The 22,510-nt window shown below is 42.2% G+C and overlaps 1 protein-coding gene across 1 annotated transcript; it reads right to left on the bottom strand.

Annotated features, from left to right (window-relative positions):
• Positions 1 to 1,820: 1,820 nt before the first annotated feature.
• Positions 1,821 to 22,393, bottom strand: uqcc1 (ubiquinol-cytochrome c reductase complex assembly factor 1). Its single transcript, XM_083770626.1, has 9 exons — positions 22,198 to 22,393; positions 20,890 to 20,997; positions 18,170 to 18,277; positions 10,869 to 10,941; positions 8,989 to 9,046; positions 8,224 to 8,332; positions 4,985 to 5,062; positions 4,627 to 4,740; positions 1,821 to 3,332 (listed from the first exon to the last, which is right to left on the bottom strand). The coding sequence occupies exons 1-9, from the start codon at positions 22,258 to 22,260 to the stop codon at positions 3,198 to 3,200; spliced, it is 846 nt and encodes a 281-aa protein (XP_083626752.1). The 5' UTR covers positions 22,261 to 22,393; the 3' UTR covers positions 1,821 to 3,197.
• Between the last annotated feature and the right edge of the window lie 117 nt (positions 22,394 to 22,510).

The raw sequence follows: 22,510 nt of genomic DNA, 5'->3' as shown, positions 1-22,510 counted from the left end.
GCTGGTCTGATGCACCATCTGTATCTGTAAAACTGTAGTTCAGAAGTCTAAACTGTCCCTGAACGGCTGGAATGAGAACAGACCCGTTTGCTAGAATCTAGCAAATCTAGCAGCTAGATGGCAGCAGAGTGAACAGATGCAGAACTTTGCAGTGTGATTAACTGCCAAATAAATGTTTTGCCTGCCAATCACAATAGACTGCACTTTTACGGGGAAATGAACGAAATGTCTGTATCTGACATCAACATCATCATGTTGATCAACATCAACACGATGTCAGCCGCTTTGGACAATATCAGGGATCTCCATATTTGGTCGATCCCTTTGGCCTTTGAATCGCCTCCTTGTGTTGGTGTTGCTTGGCCAATCAGGGATTGGCTGATGATGTAACTGTGTGTGTTTATGTAAAAAAAATATATAAGACGTATGTGGATGACGTAACCAATTTAAGTTTATACTATTAACTACCGTATACATGTCAGTTGTTTCAATAACTTGATTGGGGTCTGCTTATAGCGCAGTAGTTGACGGTAGAGAGCCGGGGCACCAAACAGAATGTAAGTTGACAAGAGATAAGTTGCACGCTCTGCTCACGCACAAGTTGGCAGCTCGACAGAGTGCATTTCTAGTTCAGTCTGTGAATAACTCACTCAAGACACACACACTCGCTAGTCTCTCGTCTCACACACCCTAGTCAGACCTGCCAGAGAGAGTCTACCCAAGTGGGCTTTCTCTCTCTCTCAACTAACAGCTTCCACACATTCAAGCCCTATCTTTCACTTCAAAATCTTGTCTCTCTTGTGCACACATACACTCTGAGAAAGGCAAACAAAGTTCTGTCTGTAGAATACAGCGAATAGGGCTAAGATTGCTAGGCCTTGTTCTTTGAAGCAAGCTACTGTATTTCCCTCACACACACACATAGCCTATTGTGGGCTTACAAACACAGGTCTGTCTAAACTTTCTAACAGACTTTCTCGGAATGGACCCAGTGTGGTCCTGCTATTGTCGATAGCCCCGATTAGACTGTTATGAGCCCCTTTCACCACCACTCTCTCACGCAGACAGAGTCGACATTCTACCAGACCCCATGTATGGATCACACACACACCAACACACGTTAGGCCCTGTTCTCTAGGTCATTGAGACCTGATAAGATCAAGGTGGTTCCGTCATTTGCTGTGAAACCCGACACCTGTGTCACTATGGCAACGTTCCGGCAGTCCCTGTGCACTGACAAGAGCTCAGCCCGATTGGCTTGTCAGTTGTTTTGTGTATCTGCAAGCTGGTTGGATCTGAGCACACCTGCACTAGGTACATTTATAGAATTGTATTCCTTTGACATGGATAGACACATCATTCAGTCTAAGAGGTGTTCAGAGGAACTGTCAAATTCCTTAAAAAGAATGGGTAAAATGTAAACCCGACAGCAATCCTCTGATCCGAAAAGATCTCCCCCTGAAGTAGGCTCTGAAGGTCTGGACCTCCGTGCCAACATCCTCCTTCACCATGGCATAGAGGGACCCCAAGCTGCTCCAAGTGGGGTTTCAGAGAGGACAGCTCTGCAGCCTGTACCTCATTGGGGTGATCAGTCATACAAATAGCATTTCACCCACATCTTAAAACCTATTGTAAACTTGTCATGTGACTACAATACAGCAGTGCCGTTCTGAATGCTACTTTGATAAGGCAGGGAATTGAACATGTGATTTTCTAGTAACCATAGGACAAGCTGTGGACACTGGACTGTTTTTCTCCCATCCGTTTTAAACAATAATTTTACCATTGCGAGTTACAAAAAAACAAAACAGACTTGGGAGTATTATACATCCAGAGAACATTTTATTAATTCAGTTTTAAAACAAAGACAAAGCCTCATTTGTCGTAATACAGCAATGGCATCCGAGGCTTCCGCATTTGGGTTTTTTTCCTGTGCAGGTCTGAGAGCGTCGTGGGGGAAAAGTGACGTGCGAGACAGGCGAACAGAACACTTCAATGCACCCAAGAGAGAGGCAGAGAGAAAGAAAGAAAGCCAGTAGAGAACAGCAGGGCCATACGACAAACCACCACTGAAAAAGAGGGAGGTACTTTGTGTCGGCCTTATAACGTTTTTTTTTCCTTTTTTCGTTTTTTTCTTCGACACCAGGCGTATTTAGGCCCTTACATACAGTATGTCATATGAAACTATTGGCTTGACCTGCAATGATTAAGGAGTGCTGGGTCAGGTTGTATTGTCGTACAATCCGGCTGAGGAGGAACGTGTAGAGCTGTCGTTTTTGGTACTGTAAACTGGAAGTGGTACATTAAAAATACAAAGTTATAAATATGTGTAATTCAAGAAATAAAAAGACATGCAAATATAAATATGCCGAAAACAGGCTCTTCTTCTCTTCTTCACTTGTGTTCTAGGAAGTGGGGAGGCTCTCAGAACTCACAGGAAATGACTAGGAAAATGATTAAAGCTGATGTTCCCTGCTTTCTGACTGCTTGGTGTTCCAATGTTTACTGGGTTGGCAGGTTAGATGATTGGCTGTTGAGAAAGCGCGTGCGTGCGAGCAAATCCTGCTCACGCGCAGGACTTCTGTGTCTCCAGAACATAGCATCTTCTGGTAGACAAATGAGCGAGAGAGCGAACGAGGTGATGTGTTCATGGAAAGAGGGAAAAGTAAGGTGTGTTGTGTGTGTGTGTGTGTGTGGTAGAGACAGAAATAGAGAGGGAGGGAGACGTCTTGTTCTACCGTCTCATTGTACATGTTGTCGAGAAAGAAAAAAAGCAAAGGACAAATGAAAGAATAGGAGTGGGGCGCAGGAAAGTAGGGAATGAGCTACCCCTCTGTTTTAGCCACACACTCCTGGGATGAAGGGAGGAGGGTAGAGAAGAGAACGAAAGAACAAAGAAAGAGGCGAGGAAAAAAGGAAGAGGAAATAAAGAAAAATAAGCCACAGATACCAGACAAATGTGGCGGACGTGGGGAAAATACTCTCTGCATCCAGTATCATATCAAGGGGAGAGAGGGATGAAAGGACAAACCCCCCCCCCCCCCCCAAAAAAAAGAATTGACAATGGCGTAAAAGGAGAAAGGAAAAGGAGGGAGGGGGTGTGTGTGTGTGTATGTATGTATGTATGTATGTGTGTGTGTGTGTGTGTGTGTGTGTGTGTGTGTGTGTGTGTGTGGGGGGGGGGGATTCGTGTGGTCTCAGAGTCCTGCGTCATTGTAGGTTGGAGTGGACACCTTCAGGATGCTCTGAGCGTTTTCCTCCAGCAGGGGACGCCACTTCACCTCCCCTGTCAAGAGCAGGTCTTCTCCGTCAAACGCATCAATGTACTGCATCTGCACACACAACAACCATTTCCATTCACATGTATGAAATAATTTCGTTGTGCATCGATGTTACTTAAATTTGGAAAGGGCAAGAAAGACTCAAGTAACAATGACGTCAATTTTTGACAATACAATTGGAAGTAATGTTCAGAAAAAACAGTTCACATTAAAAACAAATAAAAAAAACATAACATTAAAAGCAACAGAGCCAGTTGAGTTGAATTCCATGTCAGTTCATCAAGGGCTTTTCTCAATGAAGGACAAAAGGATGGCAATGGCAAGATAAGTGAAGTGAGCCTATTGACATGAACACCATCAATTCTGTATTTCTATCAAGTGCTCCACTTGTGAAGACACGATTACACTGTCCCCGTTTACCATGTGTGTGTGCACTGTACAGTAAGTGTGTGTGTCTCTCTCACACACACACACACACACACACACACACACACACACACACACACACACACACACACACACACACACACACACACACACACACACAGAAAAGAGGGGGGTACAGCGAGCGATTATAGGGGTTGATAAAATCTGACAGCATAGCTCTTGATCCATGCCGATTGTGTTTCTATCACAAATGACTGAAATGCCTCTACTCCTGTCTGCAGCCACATTAAGTCTCACCTAAGCTAATTTATCGTAATTTATACTTATTTGCGTCCTCCTGCCATGCACCGGAACTAGCACGTCTACAAGTTCACAATGCGTTGCAGTGTGCATTCTTGTGAGCTTGTTCTACCACATTTAATGAAACTAACGGAAAAGCAATGACGTCATCTTTAATCTGCTTATCCTTAGAAAGTGGGAATGGTTCCCAATTTAAAAGAGCATGCACGCAAAGGCATACAGTACATGCACACACACACAAATATAATTACACAGGCATAAGCACAGGTGCCCTCAGACACAGATACACAAACAAACGGTCTACAGAAAAGCAGACGAGACACAAACAGTGCAGGGATTAAATATCAGTTCAGTTCCTTGAAACAAAGAATAATCACCAGATGTAATGTAACACAAACACACTGAAATAGAACTGGTAAACATACACACGGATCCAAGCACAGATACTTAAACTGGAAGTACACAAACAAGAGTGCAAACGGACACACGCAAATCAAATATGTCAACATGTGCATGATGTGCAGGCACAAGGCAACCAAGGTGAATGCATGCGCATGCACAACATGCACACACATGCATGAGGATGGCATACAGTCTTAAGGGAGGAAGTAATTGTGCTTCAAAGATGTAAACTAGACACACAGCAATATGTGCGTACCTGTTTGCGTACGTACTCCACCATGAGCTCCAGCTGTTTGGGGTCTTCACACTGACGGTTGAACAGGTTTCTCCACAGAGCTGCAGCTAACACGCAGTCGTCCGATAAGATTCCCTGCACACACACACACACAGTGGAACACAGTAGGCAGCATACAAAACAATTGGGGCTAGTGTCTGGTGTCAGTATATGCACTTACCGTACCACTCTCATAACTCTCCAAAATACATAACTATCCAAACTACTCCTGATTAGCAGTACTGTGAGCAACCCCATGTACATTGTTACACTCCATGATTGAACGTGTGTGCGTGCGCACATGCACGCGCGCGTGTGTGTGTGTGTGTCAATGTCTTACCTCATCATATCCAAATATAGCTGCATAGAAGGTCTCCGTCATTGCCTTCATTGCCTCCTTTCTATGGATGGCATCAATCTGTTGCGAGCAGAGACAGAGATTAAGATGGAGGGAGAAAGAATGGCCTGGCCATTCAAAAACTGGTTCTCAAAGCAGGGTCCGTCAAAATGTGTTGATACAACATCCCGATCATTCTAAACTTTATGCATATTTTATATTGTACGTTGGCTATTAAAGAAAATAGCAGATATATACAAGCTCACAGTTCTGCTATTTCTGAACATTTAAATCTTGATAGTATTAAGAATTGTTTTACTCCCCTGGCACAAAAAACTTTCATATGGGGGTCCGTGGGTCGACATTTTTCCAGCAGTTTCAGTAAAGGATGGGTACTATGGTACCCATCCATACTATAGTAGAACAATATGTTCAATATGTCATATCTCAGTCTCCACCTGGCCTGCGCACAGAGATGTACAGTGTAGGCATTGTGTGACTGACTTGTTTATGGGGGTGGAACGCGTACTATCCAGTAGAGGCATGAGACACGAGACACTGAAAAAACATGCTTACACAACAGGTTAAAGTCTACTCTGTACCATGACCAACATGTGTACTACGTTATAGCGGTCATGTCTTATGGATGGGTGGACAGTAGGGCCACAAATATAGATTATTTGCTTAGCGATTACTTTTTGCTAGCGTTTCTTTTTTTACCAATATTTAATGTAAATCCTGCAACAACTCAGTGGCCTTGGGATTGAGAGGTCGAGGTTCAATCCCCTGGCCCTCGGTCAGCATCAAGGGTTGGTTTGGGAGTAAGGGATGATTCATACTCCTATTTATTGAAAGTCTCCCTAATGGCTAGCGCTGAAGTCGCTTGTAAATATTGGAGGTGCCTGACATGAATATGTTTTGTAGCCGGTAAATTTACTTCGCACCGTGGATACATACTGTATCTGACTGACCCTCGCTGTGCCAGGGGGTGACAAATAAACTAACAAGACAGCATAGTCTGAAAACCCACCTTTTTAGACTCCATCATGGCCCATAGCACTTACCCTACCCCCTTAGATAGCATTTCTGTAGACTTAGATAGCATCTGATACAGACTTATAGCATGTTATGTAGACGGCACTATAATTGCATTGTATATAGTCATAGCACGCCATAGTACATATGTATAGCATAGTAGTATATATATATATATAGTTTATATGTATAGTCTCATAATATAGATATTCCACTGTTACTTTCTTAGCTTACGCATGTTTTAGGATAAATGCTTTTGTGATGTATTCCCATGCTTTTGTTCTTGATTATTGTAAGTCGCTCTGGATTAAGAGCGTCTGCTAAATCCCTAAATTGTAAATTGTATGTGGCGAAAAATACATGGTCAATTTAACTATTAGCAGAAATGAAATAATGCTTATAAGCCGCCTTTTATGATATTTTCAGGAAAGGGAAACCCCACCAAACTACCTCCATTTGTCTTCCAATAGTTCAGTTACCCATCAGCAACAGGAACCGTTTTCTCCTAAAGCCTGAACTAAGGGAACCAAACACTCTCCATCTGTGACGTCATCGTGACACAAAAAGTGGAGTCGTTCCACCGCACCTATTTAATGGGGAACCCAACTTGGAGAACTATATAATGTTTATTTTAACTTTTACACCCAAATGACCTTTATTTCATAATTGTGCAGCGCGAGACCAGAATGTGTAGCCAAAAATCCCTGGAAAGTAACCCTGGCAGCTGTCACAGGCTCCACAACGCTTTGGGTCCAGTTAATCATTTTGAATAGAACAGCTGCAGTGACACAGACATAAATGACTCAAAAGGAAACGCATACAAAAGGAGGGCGATTACTGTAAAGAGTGCATTTCTCAAAGATAAATCCCATTTCTAGTGGCAACCACAAGGTTGGTTTATCAATAGATCTATAGGGGGTGCATACTTAGTTTAGACTAGTCATTGGTTAGACATGGGTTAAGGTTAGGTTTAGGTGTGCTGCCCTGTGGGAGGTTAGGTTTATGGTGAGGGTTTGAGATAGGTGGTAGTTGTAGGACTAATGACTGGTCATAGTAGAACATACCCAGTACGTAGTAGTAGTGTTTATGTCAGTAATTCTCAACCTGTTTCGTTTCATTTTATTTTAAGGACCTCCACTTTGATATACATTTAGTCCACAGACATTTGTTAAACATTTTCCATCTCCCCGGAAACCAATCTACTGTATACTGTTAACTCATCAGTGGCGAGTTACCTCAGAGTTACAGACCTGTAAAGGTCCATTTGGATCCTTGGTGGCCCTCGGACACGACTTTGAGAACCAGCGGTTTATGCAATCAATCAAGCCTCAACATACTCAAACTGTGGGTCAAGAATGGGAGCCAAACTTTGTGGATTCAGCAGCTGTACTGGACATGTATACTGCATTGTCCAGGCAGCCCCGGGGGGGGCTAACTATTGCCGCAAAATTGGAACCACAAATTTATGAAGAATGTCACTGGCCATGTCTACTGCATTAGCCCTGGGGGGGGGGGGAGCTGTCACTCTGAAACAGCCTTTAAGTTCCACCAACTATTGCTACAAAATTGGAAGCATAAATTTATGAAGAATGTCAATGTAGATGTCGCATTAATATGCATTGGTAAAATACCGGCCACTGTAGCCACTGGATGAAATGTGATGTAAGGTAGCTAACAAACTCCTGATTTCTATAGACACATTCAGGGTCACAGCCAACGTATTTCCTGTAGGCAAGATATCTGCGGGGTACACAGTCGGCTCTTCTACTACATTGAATGGGAAAGTGACTGATGTCCATGTCCCATGGATAAAACATACATGTAATACTATTACTAAGCACACAAATGCATACGAAATGCGAGCACAGACACGAGTCCAAGCAGACAGGCTGCGTTCACACGGGCAGATGCAAAAGATGCAAAGATCACAGCACAATTTGTCTTGTTGTAAAATCTGTTGCTCACACGGTCGTGACATCATCAAGCATGCAGCGTGCCACTTTAGTGACGCGTCACTGTCAGCTGCAGTTGTAGCTTTGGATCTTGAAGTTGAATCCAGCTCAGGTTCCATTTGTAGCTTTTGCAGCAGCTACAAACGTTGGATGCACCTTTGCATCTATGTCGCTGGCTTCAATTGACAATGAATGGTATCTTTGCATCTGCCTGTGTGAACGCAGCAACACACTAGAAGGTTGACAACACATTACCCCCATGATCTTGCTCCTCTGCTCCACATCCTCCCACATGGAGTGAACGATGTAACGACACATGTACTTCCCTGCTCGGCCTTCCTGCCGCATCCTCACCAAACACATCCTGACGGGACAGATCAGAGACAATGGTTGACAGACAAAAGACAAAGAAAGACAGGGTGGACACATACTGTGAGGGACAGCGGTTCTAGAACCTTTTAGCTCAAGGCCCAAAAAATAAATTAAGACGATTGCCCCGGACGCAAACTAGTGAAAATAGCAGATCTCGCTGAGCGCTTGTAGATCGGCTTGAAGATCAGCTTGAAGATCAGCTTTTTCTTTTTACTTTTGGGAATGTTTTTTGAAAATGTAAAAAAAAAAGAGTCACTGAGCCTACACACTTTACCAATGAATTTCCAAATCTTTTCCATCATCATACTATTTTATATATAATATATTACTACATTATTTGCTCAATATTAAATGACCGCTTATTATAGTATATAGTGACATCATTGATAAACCCATAACTAAACCCTATACATAGTTCTGTCAGTTTCTCCTTGAGACTGTGGAACCATTGGTGCACTTGTATGTTCTTGCCTAAATGTTCTAAACTGAACATGGTGGAACTCTTTTTATTGCATTTATTTATTTTTCTATTCTTTTTATTTATGATGTTGTATTGTGATATGGATTCCTTCATTCAATAGCAAGTAATAAAAATAAAAATAAAGTGTGAGCACATTTCTGTAACTTTTGGTTCTTGTTTCAACTCACCATACATGTAGCTGTGCCACCAGGAACCAAGAGTTGAGCGTGTCTGGGAGGGTGCATCCTAGAAACAAACATGTGCGCCCACACACACACACACACACACACACACACACACACACACACACACACACACACACACACACACACACACACACACACACACACACACACACACACACACACACACACACACACACACACACACACACACACACACACACACACACACACACACACACACACACACACACACACACACACACACACACACACACACACACACACACACTTGAGCAAAACCAATGCAGCAGAACCAAAGATATGCTGCCCATTTTGTTACTGACTAGGCGCCACATTGTGTCAGATTTAAAGTTGTCCCGATACCATTTTTACAGAGTATGAGTACTTAATTTTCAGTACTTGCAGATACAGAGTACCGATACGAGTACTTTTTATATTTGTTGAGTAACACTTATTTCCCCCCCCTTTATCCTCTCTAGCCAAACAGCAGATCCCTTTGAAAAGTCTGTGTCTGTGCATCGAATTCTAAGTTCTAACATAATTTTCTTATCTTTAATATCACAATCCAAACGTTCGCAGACAGAATGGGTTGAATCATAATCTCTGCCTCGCAGCCGTTCTGGCATACAGTATTAACTACTCCTATGGAGTGCAGAACAATGTTTTGATGAGCAGGAGTAAGGAGAACAGAGACACCATACACATCTCTAAATGCACAGCCAAGTTCGGCATCTGTAAATTCGTTAAACTCGCTTAATATCGGTGTAGGCAGAAACTACTGGTGATATAATACGACGACTCTATCGCCAATCGGAACCATGCCTAAATACCACGGGCCACTTACCCAAAGCTGAGAATAATGCATGTTGAGGAACAAGAGAAGCGAGAGAAAGCAATGAAAAATATAAAAAAAAGAGAGAAATGGAAAAACAGATGCATGCAGCATGCGTGTGTGTGTGTGTGTGTGTGTGTGGCAGTAAAACATTGTATAAATGTGTCAGACGGGTGGTGACAATGTCCCTGTGGCCATCATATTTGTTTGGATCGGTCCCATTACCAACGCGGCACTGTGTAGCTGGACCAGTACATAACAAGTACTGAACTCTCTCTCTCTGTGTGTGTGTGCGTGTGTGTGTGTGTGTCCTAAATGGACCCTGGAGTAGAGGGTAGCATTGATCCAAAACAACCCCTGGATAATTGGACTGGTCCCAGTCTATAACTGGACCCAGTCTAAAGGTCATTACACACTGGCGAATTAGCGATGCGATGCGAATAAGCGATCTGAAAATGCGAAATATTGCATGTTGCAGTTCGCCTGCGAATCTCTGCAAAATACGACACCAGAGCGAACAAATAAAAGCGAAAACGGTCGCATTTTCGCACATTCGCCACTGATGTGGAAGCTTGCATGGACTTCAATTGGTTTTTTTTAAATGCGAATTATTCGCACGAATATATCGCGTCGCTAATTCGCCAGTGTGTAATGACCTTTAAGCAGGACAGAAGAAAACTGGACCCGGTCCGACCTGGTTTCTAGACCCGTACTCTAGACCCAACAGAAAAAGTTAAGTTCATATACAGGAGTGACGCTTGGCTCTGTGTTGTAGACAAGACAACCAAAGAACATTTTCGCTAGGAGGTGGTCCGACCAATCGGCCAGCGATTTAAATATCTGCGATTTTCACTCCAAATGACTCAAATCGGTGTTCTGCATATTACCCGATCCGGAGAAACTGATATTTTGTGACCGAGCTGCACCATTTAAAGATGGTGATTTCTTTTCACCCCAAAACATGATCATCAGGTCACTAAAGTACCTAGAGATTTCTGCCCCTATCCACCAAACATCCCTCTACACTTACTTTCAAAGAAGTCATCATAATTGATTCTCTCTACGCAGCATGTGTACATCCGCAAGGCAGCAATCTTGATTTTCTGTTGAGATACAAAGGGGACAGAGAAAAAACAAATATCATTAGCAAAACAACTATTCAAAGAAGTGTGTCCCGCTAAGGACAAACACTCTGCCACGTACATATTTTATTAAAACAGGTTCGTATTCTACACAGATTGTCTGTACATAAAGTACAATACTGTACCGTATGTACCACTGAGGTACATACAGTACTATACTGTATGTCTATATGGCTGTGAAACACGGAAATGCTCAGTGAAGTCAAACCTGGTTGTCATTTAGCATCCTTGGCCAACTGTGGGCTGCAGTGCAATCGGAATTCATTCATTTTAATGGAGCAATGACAGTTCACACATACAGTGAATTTGTATCCATTGTGGGAACACATATGTTCAATTTCTTTCTAAAGTGTTTATTTCAATGAAGAGTAGAAAGGTTTTCAACAAGACAAAGAAACAATAAGACTGAACAATAAGGTTTTCAACAAGACAATGAAACAACAAGTCTGAACGATAAAGCTTTCAACAAGACAATATAACAATAAGTAACTACCAACAAGTAAGACGCGCAAACGCGGGAAGCGAACGCAGCTTTGTGTGTGTGTGTGTGTGTGTGCTACAGCTGCGCCCTCTGGTGCGTTCGCAACTACATCTCCCATCAGTATTACTCAAACCGTCGTCAAAATACAATATTGATGGAGGTATTTGGCCAAAATGATTCTGACAAGTTGAAAGCATGCAATGTAGTGCGTTGCATTTCTGAAGGCATGCATTGTTATTTGTGCATAATAGTGTTGAAGCAATACCACAACTGGTGTGCCAGAAAAAATAAGGGATAAACGACATAATCCTTCTCAATTAGTGCGGCTCGATATTTGATTTTGCCCAGTCCAATTTTGAAATCACATCACCACAACAAGTACATTTGCCAAATAAGCATGCTGGATTTGAAAATAACATGTTTTGGGTGATTTGATTAGGCCCATGTTTTAGTCATTCAACACCAGCTGTAGGCCTACTGACTGTGTCAGAACTTCCGAAAACATAAATTGAGCTGCTGATAAACATTAACTGGTCTCAAACTAAAGATCTTTGTCTTGTTTTGTTTCTTCTGAATATGTCCTGGAGCAGTGGTTCCCAATCTGGGGGGTGCCTCATCTGTTTTGAGGCTGTAAAAATAAGATTTGAAACATTTTGCACAAAAACCGAATGCTTTCCAGACATTTTTCCTTTTCTTCTCCCCCCCGCCCCCATTTTAGTAGTTCAATTCCGAGTTTTCCAGTGGGCCCAGTGTTGTCCAATGTAAAGCTCAAGTCACTTCCTGACTTGCCTACATAATGGAAATACAAAACAAATAGGACCCTGGCCAGACTCGGTAGCAAAGTGAGAAAAAGACAAACATAACATAGCTCAGTGTTTCCCCTACTATATATGCATTATTGTGTGGCGGGCCACCACACAATCATGACCAGCCCACCACAGTATGATTTTTTGTTGGCCGCAGAAGAAATCACAAATATTCAGTGCGGAGTGCACGGGTCCGACGCATGCACGAGTGCTGCACGAGCGTGCATGCGTGAAAGCACTGGGTAGGGGAAACTGAGGCTGGATTCCAGGCTACCTGGAGGCCATAAATAAAAAAATACGTAACTACAATACATCTCAAGGGATGGATTGCCTCCATCATCATTATTGCCCAAAGATAAAAGGGCTGGGAAGGGGACCACTATCCTACGGTTTGAGCAAGTGGTATTTTAAATGGTGTAATTCCCTTAAACACCACCCCCTTCCACTCATACTATCCGTCTGTGTGATCCGATCTTTCCCAGTGTCCCCTCTAGTGGCAAATTAGCCTTTGCTTGCTTGTTGTTCTGCTCCAATGCTTGTGCAAGTTGCTCACATGTGACGGAGGCCGAAGGGCTTGGCACTGTGGCGAGCGTGGCTTTGGACCGTCTAAGAGGAGGTCTAAGAACAGAGGTATGTGGAGCCTAGGCTCTTTGGACGGGCAAATTGATCTGCAATCTGGGCAAATTGATCTGCAATCTGCGTGACTTCACATCCTTTTACAGCGCTTATATTACAGTTCCTGTTTTTCCTCTCAAATACGGTACACTATTTTTCCCCCATTGCCTCCGTCTCTCATCCTCCCCCAAGCCTGTGATAGCGTCTGTCAATTATAGCTTTCACACCTCAGAATGTATGCATGTATGGATTAATTTGGTTATGTTCATGTCTGTCCAGATCACGTTACAACACACACAAGACTGCACAATGAATCATGTACAACACATTATTCATGATTTCGGCACCAACATTCAATATCAACATTTTTGCACATCAAAACATTTCATCAGTGAGAAAGACTGCCGTCACTGAAATGATATACTTCGTTGACCAGGGTCCCCCACCAGGGGTCTAGACTTTGTCCACTACTTTCTTTTCCCTCGACAGTGCCCACACTTTTATGACGTGAGAGCTACTTTAATAAATGATCAGCTCAACAAGATCTACCCACCATTGGTGAAATTAGTTTAAATATGTACCTGAGGGGGCTTTAGAATAGCAGTGCTGACAATACATATAATGTCCATAATGCACTATGAATGGGAAATAGAGGGGGGGGTTTCTGTATTTAATTTGTGCACAGCAACACTGTTGAAAACAAAATATTGCATTGTCAATCAATCAAGTCACCTTTAACTCAAGTGGCAGATTCCACTATTTAAATTAAATATTCTTTAGGGACATGTCCTGTGATCTACCTGCACAGCCTTTGTGATCTACTGGTAGATCACGATCTACCTTTTGGGCACCCCTGCACCAACATCTCATCAAACATACTGTAGCAGACATACAGTTCCCAAAGCGTCACATTTCAATGAGTCATGAGATTGTATTTTTGCAGAATGTTTGCCTATTTTCACAGAATGTCCATCTTTTATAATGTAATGACATGCCAGAATATGGACGCTGGGGTTCATGTGGTTAAATAAATTGTGTTCCTAATTTTCAAAACTGTGTATTATTTGAACCAGCTTTTCGCCAACTGTGGGCTGCAGTGCGTTCGGAATTCATTAATTTTAATAGAGCAATGACAGTTCACACATAGGTCCTGATTCTTCAAAAACGAAATGCGCCAGAGTGTAACGGTGGCGGAAACAGATATCGTATTTATCCGTCCGATCAAGCTACGTTGAGATGACGTGTTATTCAGAGAGTGGTGTGTACCACAGGTGCGCAGGTGTATCGCAGGTGTATGTCATACTGAATGCAGCGGGTGCAAAGTGATCGGAAAAGCACCCGACAACCTCATCTGCATTGATCCACGCCCAATTTCATACCATAAAAGGCTTCAAGCATGACTCAGCAGACAGCAGTTTGTCTGAGATCACAGCCGCGGTCACTGCTATCCAAGCTTGCACCGGTGCGTGCTCCGCTGAAGCAATATAATTATAATCTATTTAATTAAGTTCGGGACCAAGGCGGGTGCTCACTCACACCTTTGCAGAGGTAAAACATATCCGATATTTAAAATATCGGATATGTCAATGCAAAAGTCGTCTTTTCAGAGAGAGCGAGAGAGAGAGACGAGAGAGGGAGGGGGGCTGCATGGGCCCTCGACACTGTTGCGCGATAAAGAACAGTAGCCCATACATTCATAAGTAAATATATTATAGGCCTGGGATCCTCTTGTCTGAAGAAATTATAATCCAGTGAGTTTATCCAGTGAGTTAAACTATTCTGTGTGTGGCATCCATGTGATCAATATCAATATACATTATTATAAATTCTGTCTGTCTGTCTGTCCGTCATGTTCACGAGTGGAGGTGAGCTGGTTTAAAACTGATATGACTGGCCGACTTTCAAACACGCTGCATTCATTAGGCTATAAATGTGGTCTTCTATTTTTTATATAGGGCTAATTAGCCCTATTAATTTTCCAATGTGAATCGGATCGCCCCCCCCCCCCCCCCCCCCCCCCCCACACACACACACACACCGAAACAACGTTAGATTCGTACAGTGCAAAATGCAGATAAGTGTAGGCCTATGTTCTTATTATAATTGTGAGTTTGTTTTTTAACATGCAGTCCGCGAGAGCCGATCTACAAGCTCACAACGCGTTGCACTGCGAGTAGCCTAGAGAAGGCTGTCAAGTGAGCAGCGCAATCGCGCATGGCATGCTATAGAAATATCCTAATAAATAAAATAAAAAGGTGTCGGGGCTTGCAGGGGCAGTTTCCTTATGGGACTCTATAGGCTAACTTGCCTATAATGCATGCATTTAGGCATACAAGTGCACTCGGCTTTTATATATATATATATATATCGTTTTTTGTGCTGATTTTTTGTGCTGATCGACCAATATGTTGGGGGCACATGCCTACATATTTTATCTGAGATTTGGGGACTATTTATTGATTCAGCATGAAGACTAAAGCCTTCTGAATAAATCTATATGCAAGTGTATGCTTCCGCAAATTTCTCCGCCACCTAAAGAGGTGGCGGAGGATTTAGCGGAGTTAAAGTTCACGGCCATTTCCATGAATTCCAAATTAATGTGGGAAATCCACGTAAATGCCTTTCCGCCAGCGTCACGGCAATATATCAGCGGAAACACGTTGAAGAATCAGGCCCATACAGTGGATTTGCATCCATTGTGGGAACACATATGTTCAATTTCTTTCTAAAGTGTTTATTTCAATGAAGAGTAGAAAGGTTTTCAACAAGACAAAGAAATAATAAGACTGAACAATAAGGTTTTCAACAAGACAATGAAACAACAAGTCTGAACAATAAAGCTTTCAACAAGACAATATAACAATAAGTCATGACAGTTCACACATACAGTGAATTTGTATCCATTGTGGGAACACATATGTTCAATTTCTTTCTAAAGTGTTTATTTCAATGAAGAGCAACAAGGTTTTCAACACGACAATAGGTCAATAACAATCACAGTCAAAACAATAGAATAACTTCTTGTGGGTTCAAATTCAGTTGATTGTACCACTTCAGTTGTACTCCCCACTTGATATTAACCACTTAAGAGTACACCAAGGGCTATATCTTGCGCCTCCCCTTAACCCTTATCCCTAAACTTATTTGCCATTTTTTACTATTTTGCTGCTGTACTTTATACCTCATACTACAGCAGCCTTGTGTTCATAGTCATACAACAGAAAGATTGGGTATTGGTTATATTAAGACTGACGTTGTGTATCTTTCAGGACCTTTCACTGCTTCGTCTCAACCATTACTCTATGGCTCTGGTCTCAGTCAAAGCGGTGTATTTTTTGACATTCCGTTTCTCTCCAAAGTTGAATGTTGCCACTACTGTTGGAGCAGCCAGAAACTACACAGGTTCATCCCAATGTTCTGGGCATCTTTGTAAAGTTAGTGTTAGTAAAAAGCAGGTAAAAGAGTAACGTTTGAGCAGACTAATATCAGTCACTCTCCCATTCAATGTAGTAGAAGAGCCGACTCTTTACACCGGAGATATGTCGTCTCTGCCTACAGGAAATACGTCTATATAGTCATGTGCTCAAGACGGATCTGTCCAGTATTTCATATTCCATCCTAATTGGCTAACATTGGCTTTCGAAGTTTGCAGGAGTGGCCCATTTTGAACAAAAAGCCTCAAATCATGAACGCAGCATGCAATTTACGTGAAATCTTTCACAAACTTTCCTACTAGGCTGAGGAATATATCCCACCCTTTTCACATTGGCCTGTTAAAGCGCCCCCAACAGGTGGACTTTTGCAAAACACATTTTTGGATAAAAATGCCTCAAATCATCCAATTGCCATCAAAAGCGTAACAAATGGCACCCTTTTCACATTGGCCTATAATAGTGCCACCAGGAGGCCACAACCTGAGCTGGAAGGGAAATCTCAACCTATTGTATCTATAACGAGCATAACACGAAAAGCAAAGAAATCAAAGCTGATTAGTTTCAAACAATGGCCACTATTTTCCCAGTCACAATTGAGAGTTTAGTGAACATTAGTGAACCTAAAAAGGAACAGCCGTCTCCACTCTCCAGTGGTATTTTAATAACAAAAGATCACACCAGGACAACTATGTTGTTCACACAAGTGAATTCAATTATATGTCTAGGAGGAACATTTAATTTAGGTGGCATATGCAGCAGATGCATATTAGTACGTGTGCGACTGTCTGTTTGGGTGGATTGATTTGTGCATTCCTGACCGACTTGCCCCACAAGGGATCTGGAACCCCTGACCACCAACACGTACCAAGCCAGATCTACACCCACATCTGATTTCCCATCTAAACAGGTAGATGTCCAGCATTGCCCCACACATTTAAAATGGGTGTTAGTTACGTACATAGCGTTTGTCTATCTGACCTATTTCTACTACATAATGATACATGTTCCTTATCTGCCAACTCTATATGTAACCAATGCACATTTGGAACACCTGTCCTCTTTTACACAGAGTCACACACACAGTCACACAGAGCCCGTCGACTCTAGCCTATATTCATTCCTATATGACCTTTGTTCTAAATTCTTGCTTCATACTGACATGGGCCCATGGCCAAAAGGTCTGGGGGCTTCATTTGACCAAGCAGTGCTCAAGCACAACACAGCTTGGCCTCATGTAGCCCATACAGACAATATGGAAACAATATACAGTACTACTACTTTAAGTCAGCAACAATGAAAACAGACAAAATATGAATATTTTCCTCAAAAATATAAGGACCATATTAGAAGCTATATCATTGCATCTCTGGCAGTATCAGGTGCAGCATCTAAAATAATGTGATTTACTGAGTTGATTTGCTGAGAAAAGGTACATTTTCTTACTAGTATGGTTTGTTGTCATTAAAAAATATATTTCTAAGAAAGTATTGTGACGGAAAACATGTCTCTGAAAGTGCAGTTTAATAACAAAATATTAACCTGGAGTAGCAAATGTAAAAAAGGGGTTGGGAAAACGAGCAGGTTATTACCCAATCCATCTCATTTCAGCGGCATATCTGGGTCCATTTTGAACCATGTTCCTCTGTACTTTTTAATGCCGGCTTCCTTCATCCCTCCATAACACCTTCTCTCAGTCGCTCCCTTCCTGACTCCCTCGCCTATCTATCATATTTTATTGTCCTGTGAAGCCAGCCGATGGCCGCTTGGGTTAAGCTCCACGCTTCCTCCCTCCCTAGGCATCCTGCCTCCCTCCCAATAATTCACTTTCTCCCACTCCACCATCCATCACTCACCCATTTGTTGTATTTGAGGGGTCCTGTGAAGCCTATGGCCTCGATGAGTTTAGTGAAGGCTCCCACCTCCTCTTCCGAGTGCTGGGGTGAATCCTTCACATTAAAGAGCTGGGGGAGAGATACAGATAAGAATATGGATCTTAAATATAGTTAGACTGGGATATCAACTCTTCTGGCAGCTTTCGGATCCAGAATAATGGCGGATATGATTATAGTCACTTTTAACCTAAAATAATTCCCTTGGAAACCAGGGACGTCATAGTTGTAGGGCCTACCCATGAACCAAAGAAACTGTACAAATCAAATGCAAGTTTCTCCATGTATTTCTTGGTATGTTTTGTTTAGTATGTCTATGTTTTATTCTAACTCATAGCGACTGGCGGGACTAGGCTACTTGATTTGGCATTCACGTGGGGGAACAAAAACATTGCGGTGACCAACCGGATACATACATACTTATATTAGTTGGGGAATTTGTGGCCTAGACCGGATCACACTAGTTAGTCGGGAATGAAAACCAGACTTTCTTCCTCGCAGAAAGCCCCAAGACGCGAGGTTATTGTACCATTATATAGTAATACATACTTTGTTAAGATGTTTATGTGAACACGCTGACAAACCGAATGATAGAGAGATCATGTTGATCCGTCTGGATTTGGATTCTTTGACAACACTGTTCTCAATACTCAACAAAGCAAAGCAAAGAGTCCGATGGGGGAAAAGGGGGAGTTTGAGTACAGTAGAGGGGAAGAGAGTTAGAGAGAGAGAGAGAGAGATAGAGAGAGAAAGGAGAGGGAGGAGGGTAATGTAGGGAAGGGGAGGGTGCATGATGGGCGAAGAAAAACAAAGAGGGGGGCAAAAAGATGAGTTTAATAGGAGAGGGCGTGAAGAGAGGGCGCGTGAGAACAGCCTTGATAAAGATGTCCAGATGTCACAGACTGCAGAGAGGCCTCACAAAGTGAAAACAAGCCGAGGGACATGTTGCTCCTAAAATAGGTTCTATGCTCTGTGTTGTATCACATCAACAGCACAGAACACATCCAGCTTCACAAACACACACACACACACACACACACACACACATGCATATGATATTATAACTGTGTACAACTTTGAATTGATGGCCCGTTACCTATCATGGAGAGGACAAATATAAGTGACATTACTTCAAAACAGCAGGCTAATCATTATGCTTATTTATATATTAATCCAACAGTGTCACTCGCACAAAAACAGATGATATACATTCTCACGCTGCTGCTTGTACAGTAGGTCAACTCATTTTGGCAAGCAACATTGTTGGATTCACTCGCGGGGAGGTGTTTTCTCCAGGGACACAAAACACGATTCCATTTCGGGAGTAAGAAGTGTGTGTAAAGTATTAAATACGGAAGTGGATACTGAACTGTACAATTCAATAAAAAACTGAGAACTATTGGTTCCCTAAGTTTGTTCACCTCCTGTGGTTATACTCTTGCATAAGGAAGGGCGTGAAAAATCAACTAGTCCTAGTTTCTTTTTTTTCTCCTTTGGTGTGGCCAGCACCTCTCCAATATGTAGCAGGCTTGCATCCTGCCAACTTCTTTTAAAAGGAACCCTGGCTAATAAGACAAATATGCCTAAAAACATCATACCCTCTACAACAAAAATAAATAAATAAAAAACCCTTAAACATGTTATTTCTTTCATAAAAAGATAATCTTTCACTCAATAGGGACTGCTCCTGTCGCAAGTTGATGATGTCATATGTCCATGTGTGGTCGAGCCCTATGGAATGTATGGAATGAACGTGCTAATAAAAATAACGTAATACTTCCTAAAGTTAATATGAGCATCAAAGCAACATTTGAAATATAATTTTTATTAGCACGTGCAATCGTGCATTCCATATATTCCAAATTGCTGGACACATAGATAATAAGAAAAAAAGAAAATATTGAAGGTGTTTTTATTTCTTTATTTTAGTTTAATGTTTAATGTTTTAAGGCATATTTGTCTCATTAGCCAGGGATCCTTTTAAGAAATTGCTTTCATTGTTTGATGGATTAAATCATGTTGACTTGACAATTATCATTACTAATCGGCCATTGGGGCTGAGAATTAAAAAAATAAATGCCCATCCCTACTCTTGAAGGGTGGAATCAAAACAGCGGGGACTGATGAGTGATCAAGGTGTGTTTCATTTATACAATGCTATACAATTCAAAATCAAATAAATTCTCATTCAAATGTATGTTATCGTGAACTGCAAAGTTGGAAAACTATTATCGGGATACAGTGTTGGGAGGAATGACCATTGTTACTGTGCTGTTCCCCCTGGATGAAAAAGGTGAGGTCGCCAGCTGATTCACTGTCTTCTCATGATAGCCATATTCAGCCATATTCAGACATTCTGAGAGGTGTACGTAGTTCCACATGAGCAACCAACCTAATCATGTTTTGACTAGGGATGTGCCGATGAGACATTTTGGCCGATATCGATATCCGATGTAATTCATTGCTGTTATGGCTAACTGTCTAAGCATAACATGCCAAAAGGTTTACAATTGTCAGACATCAATGTGTGCATTTGAATTGAGAAGCTTTTGATCTTCTGTGCAATATTTGTGTGGGAATGTTATGACAGCATGATTCAGTCCCAACAAGATTGTGCATGACCTCTGTGTGTGTGTGTGTGTGTGTGTGTGTGTGTGTGTGTGTGTGTACGCTCGCCTCTTTACCTGTGCGGTTCTGTGCAGTGTCCGACATGGTGTCAGGGAGGGGGAGGAGGTTCTGGCCAGCTGACAGGCCACTAATGTTCTGGCCAAACAGGCCTCTTGCTGTAATACCTGCATAGATTAGTATACAGACAGACAGATAGATCTGAGTGAAGGAAGCAAAGGCAGGTGGCAGTGGAATTGTTCCGAGGTACTATTACGGTACTGTAGGTAGCAGTATCGGAAAAGCTGCCGATACTGCCTAAAATACTGGTATCGGGTTCGGTATGGGCGAGTACTACTGATTGAGTATGCCAGTCTATGCCATTACGATTACGATACCACATAATGTATCGCATGATTATGTGTCATTTACAGTAATCATTTTTTTAATGTTTCAGTTGCACTTCTCAAAGCGATTTAATTTCAAGGACCACCATAACTCGGAGAGTGTACATATGGAACCCTTTTGTACACTCTCAGAGTTACAGAACTGTGAGGGTCCATTTGGAACCCCCTCAAGGGACCCTGAGGGTCTCCGAGACCCACTGTCCTTGATTTATTTTATTACACAAGTGACACTGGTATCGGATGGGTACTCTGTATCAACCGATACACAAGCTATAGGTATTAAAGACATTTTATCGGTTCATCTCCAACAAAAAGTCACTATTATTCTCTCTGAGTCCAGACCAGACAGAGCTGTAGAAAAGCAAAACATCAGAATCCCCAAACCACACTGTCGGCTATTACAAAATTCATTAAACAAAATGCTGTGGTGGTCAACTAAAAGCAGAATTAAGCACAGAAGCACCTGGCTTGTTGTTGTTACCCTCCTAATGTGTCTGGTGTCTGGTAGACAAAGTCCTACAAGCATTTGACTGGTGGGCACTGGGCAGTGTTAATTCCCCACCCTGTGAATGCCAGTTATTTATTTGCTTGTGTCTTGAGCTTGAGAAAAGTAGGTCATTTGCCATTCATTCAATCAGACAAATACAACAATATACATTTTTATATGTCTGTTTAAAATGTGTTATGCGAGAGAATGCAAGACTCAAGTTCACCTCCACAAGCTGTGAACAATAATATAATTAAGTAGGCTAACTAATCTTGTGAACTAGTTAGCTCAGCTGTGTACTAGATGTTTGGGTTTCACGGCTGTACGCTCTTTACATTCCAGTAGTAAGTATCATTTTATCACAGCTGCTTCACCCTGTTATTATTTACCAACAACCATACCACATGATGGTTGGCTAAGCCTGAGAGTTATTATTAGCCAACTAAGCTAATGTTAGGTAACGACACTTGGTGATGAACATTAGCAAACGTTACCTTTCTTCTGGTCGCTGTCGCATGAATGCTTCTGACTGCGAACTGTAGCGGTCGCCGATACATGACTCCGTAAGGAGTTGCAGTATTATTACGATATGTCACTTAATTGTGCCCCCAATTATCGTAAACCCACAGGTACGCGTCTTTTGGAAACGCCAAAAGGGTCCCCCACCTCCTCCTTCTGCTGCAATGTCAACGGAATCTGTCCCACTCCCAAAGCAGTCCGTCTGCAACACGGTCCGCTTGTACTGATTCCGCTAGGGTGCCAGTCACGGTCAAGATCTACCACCACAACATCATTCAGCTTTTGATA

The sequence above is a fragment of the Protomyctophum parallelum genome, assembly GCF_964188405.1.
Source record: "Protomyctophum parallelum genome assembly, chromosome: 8".
Taxonomy (NCBI): Eukaryota; Metazoa; Chordata; class Actinopteri; order Myctophiformes; family Myctophidae; genus Protomyctophum; species Protomyctophum parallelum.
This window is presented reverse-complemented; position numbering and strand designations above follow the sequence as displayed.

Coding starts and splice junctions, on each gene's coding strand:
- uqcc1 (XM_083770626.1), bottom strand. CDS start 22,260: ATGTATCGGCGACCGCTACAGTTCGCAGTCAGAAGCATTCATGCGACA. Junction 5,063..8,223: donor AGAGGAGCAAGATCATGGGG/GTAATGTGTTGT, acceptor TGCTCGCAACAG/ATTGATGCCATCCATAGAAA. Junction 3,333..4,626: donor TGGAGTACGTACGCAAACAG/GTACGCACATAT, acceptor TTGTGTGTGCAG/ATGCAGTACATTGATGCGTT.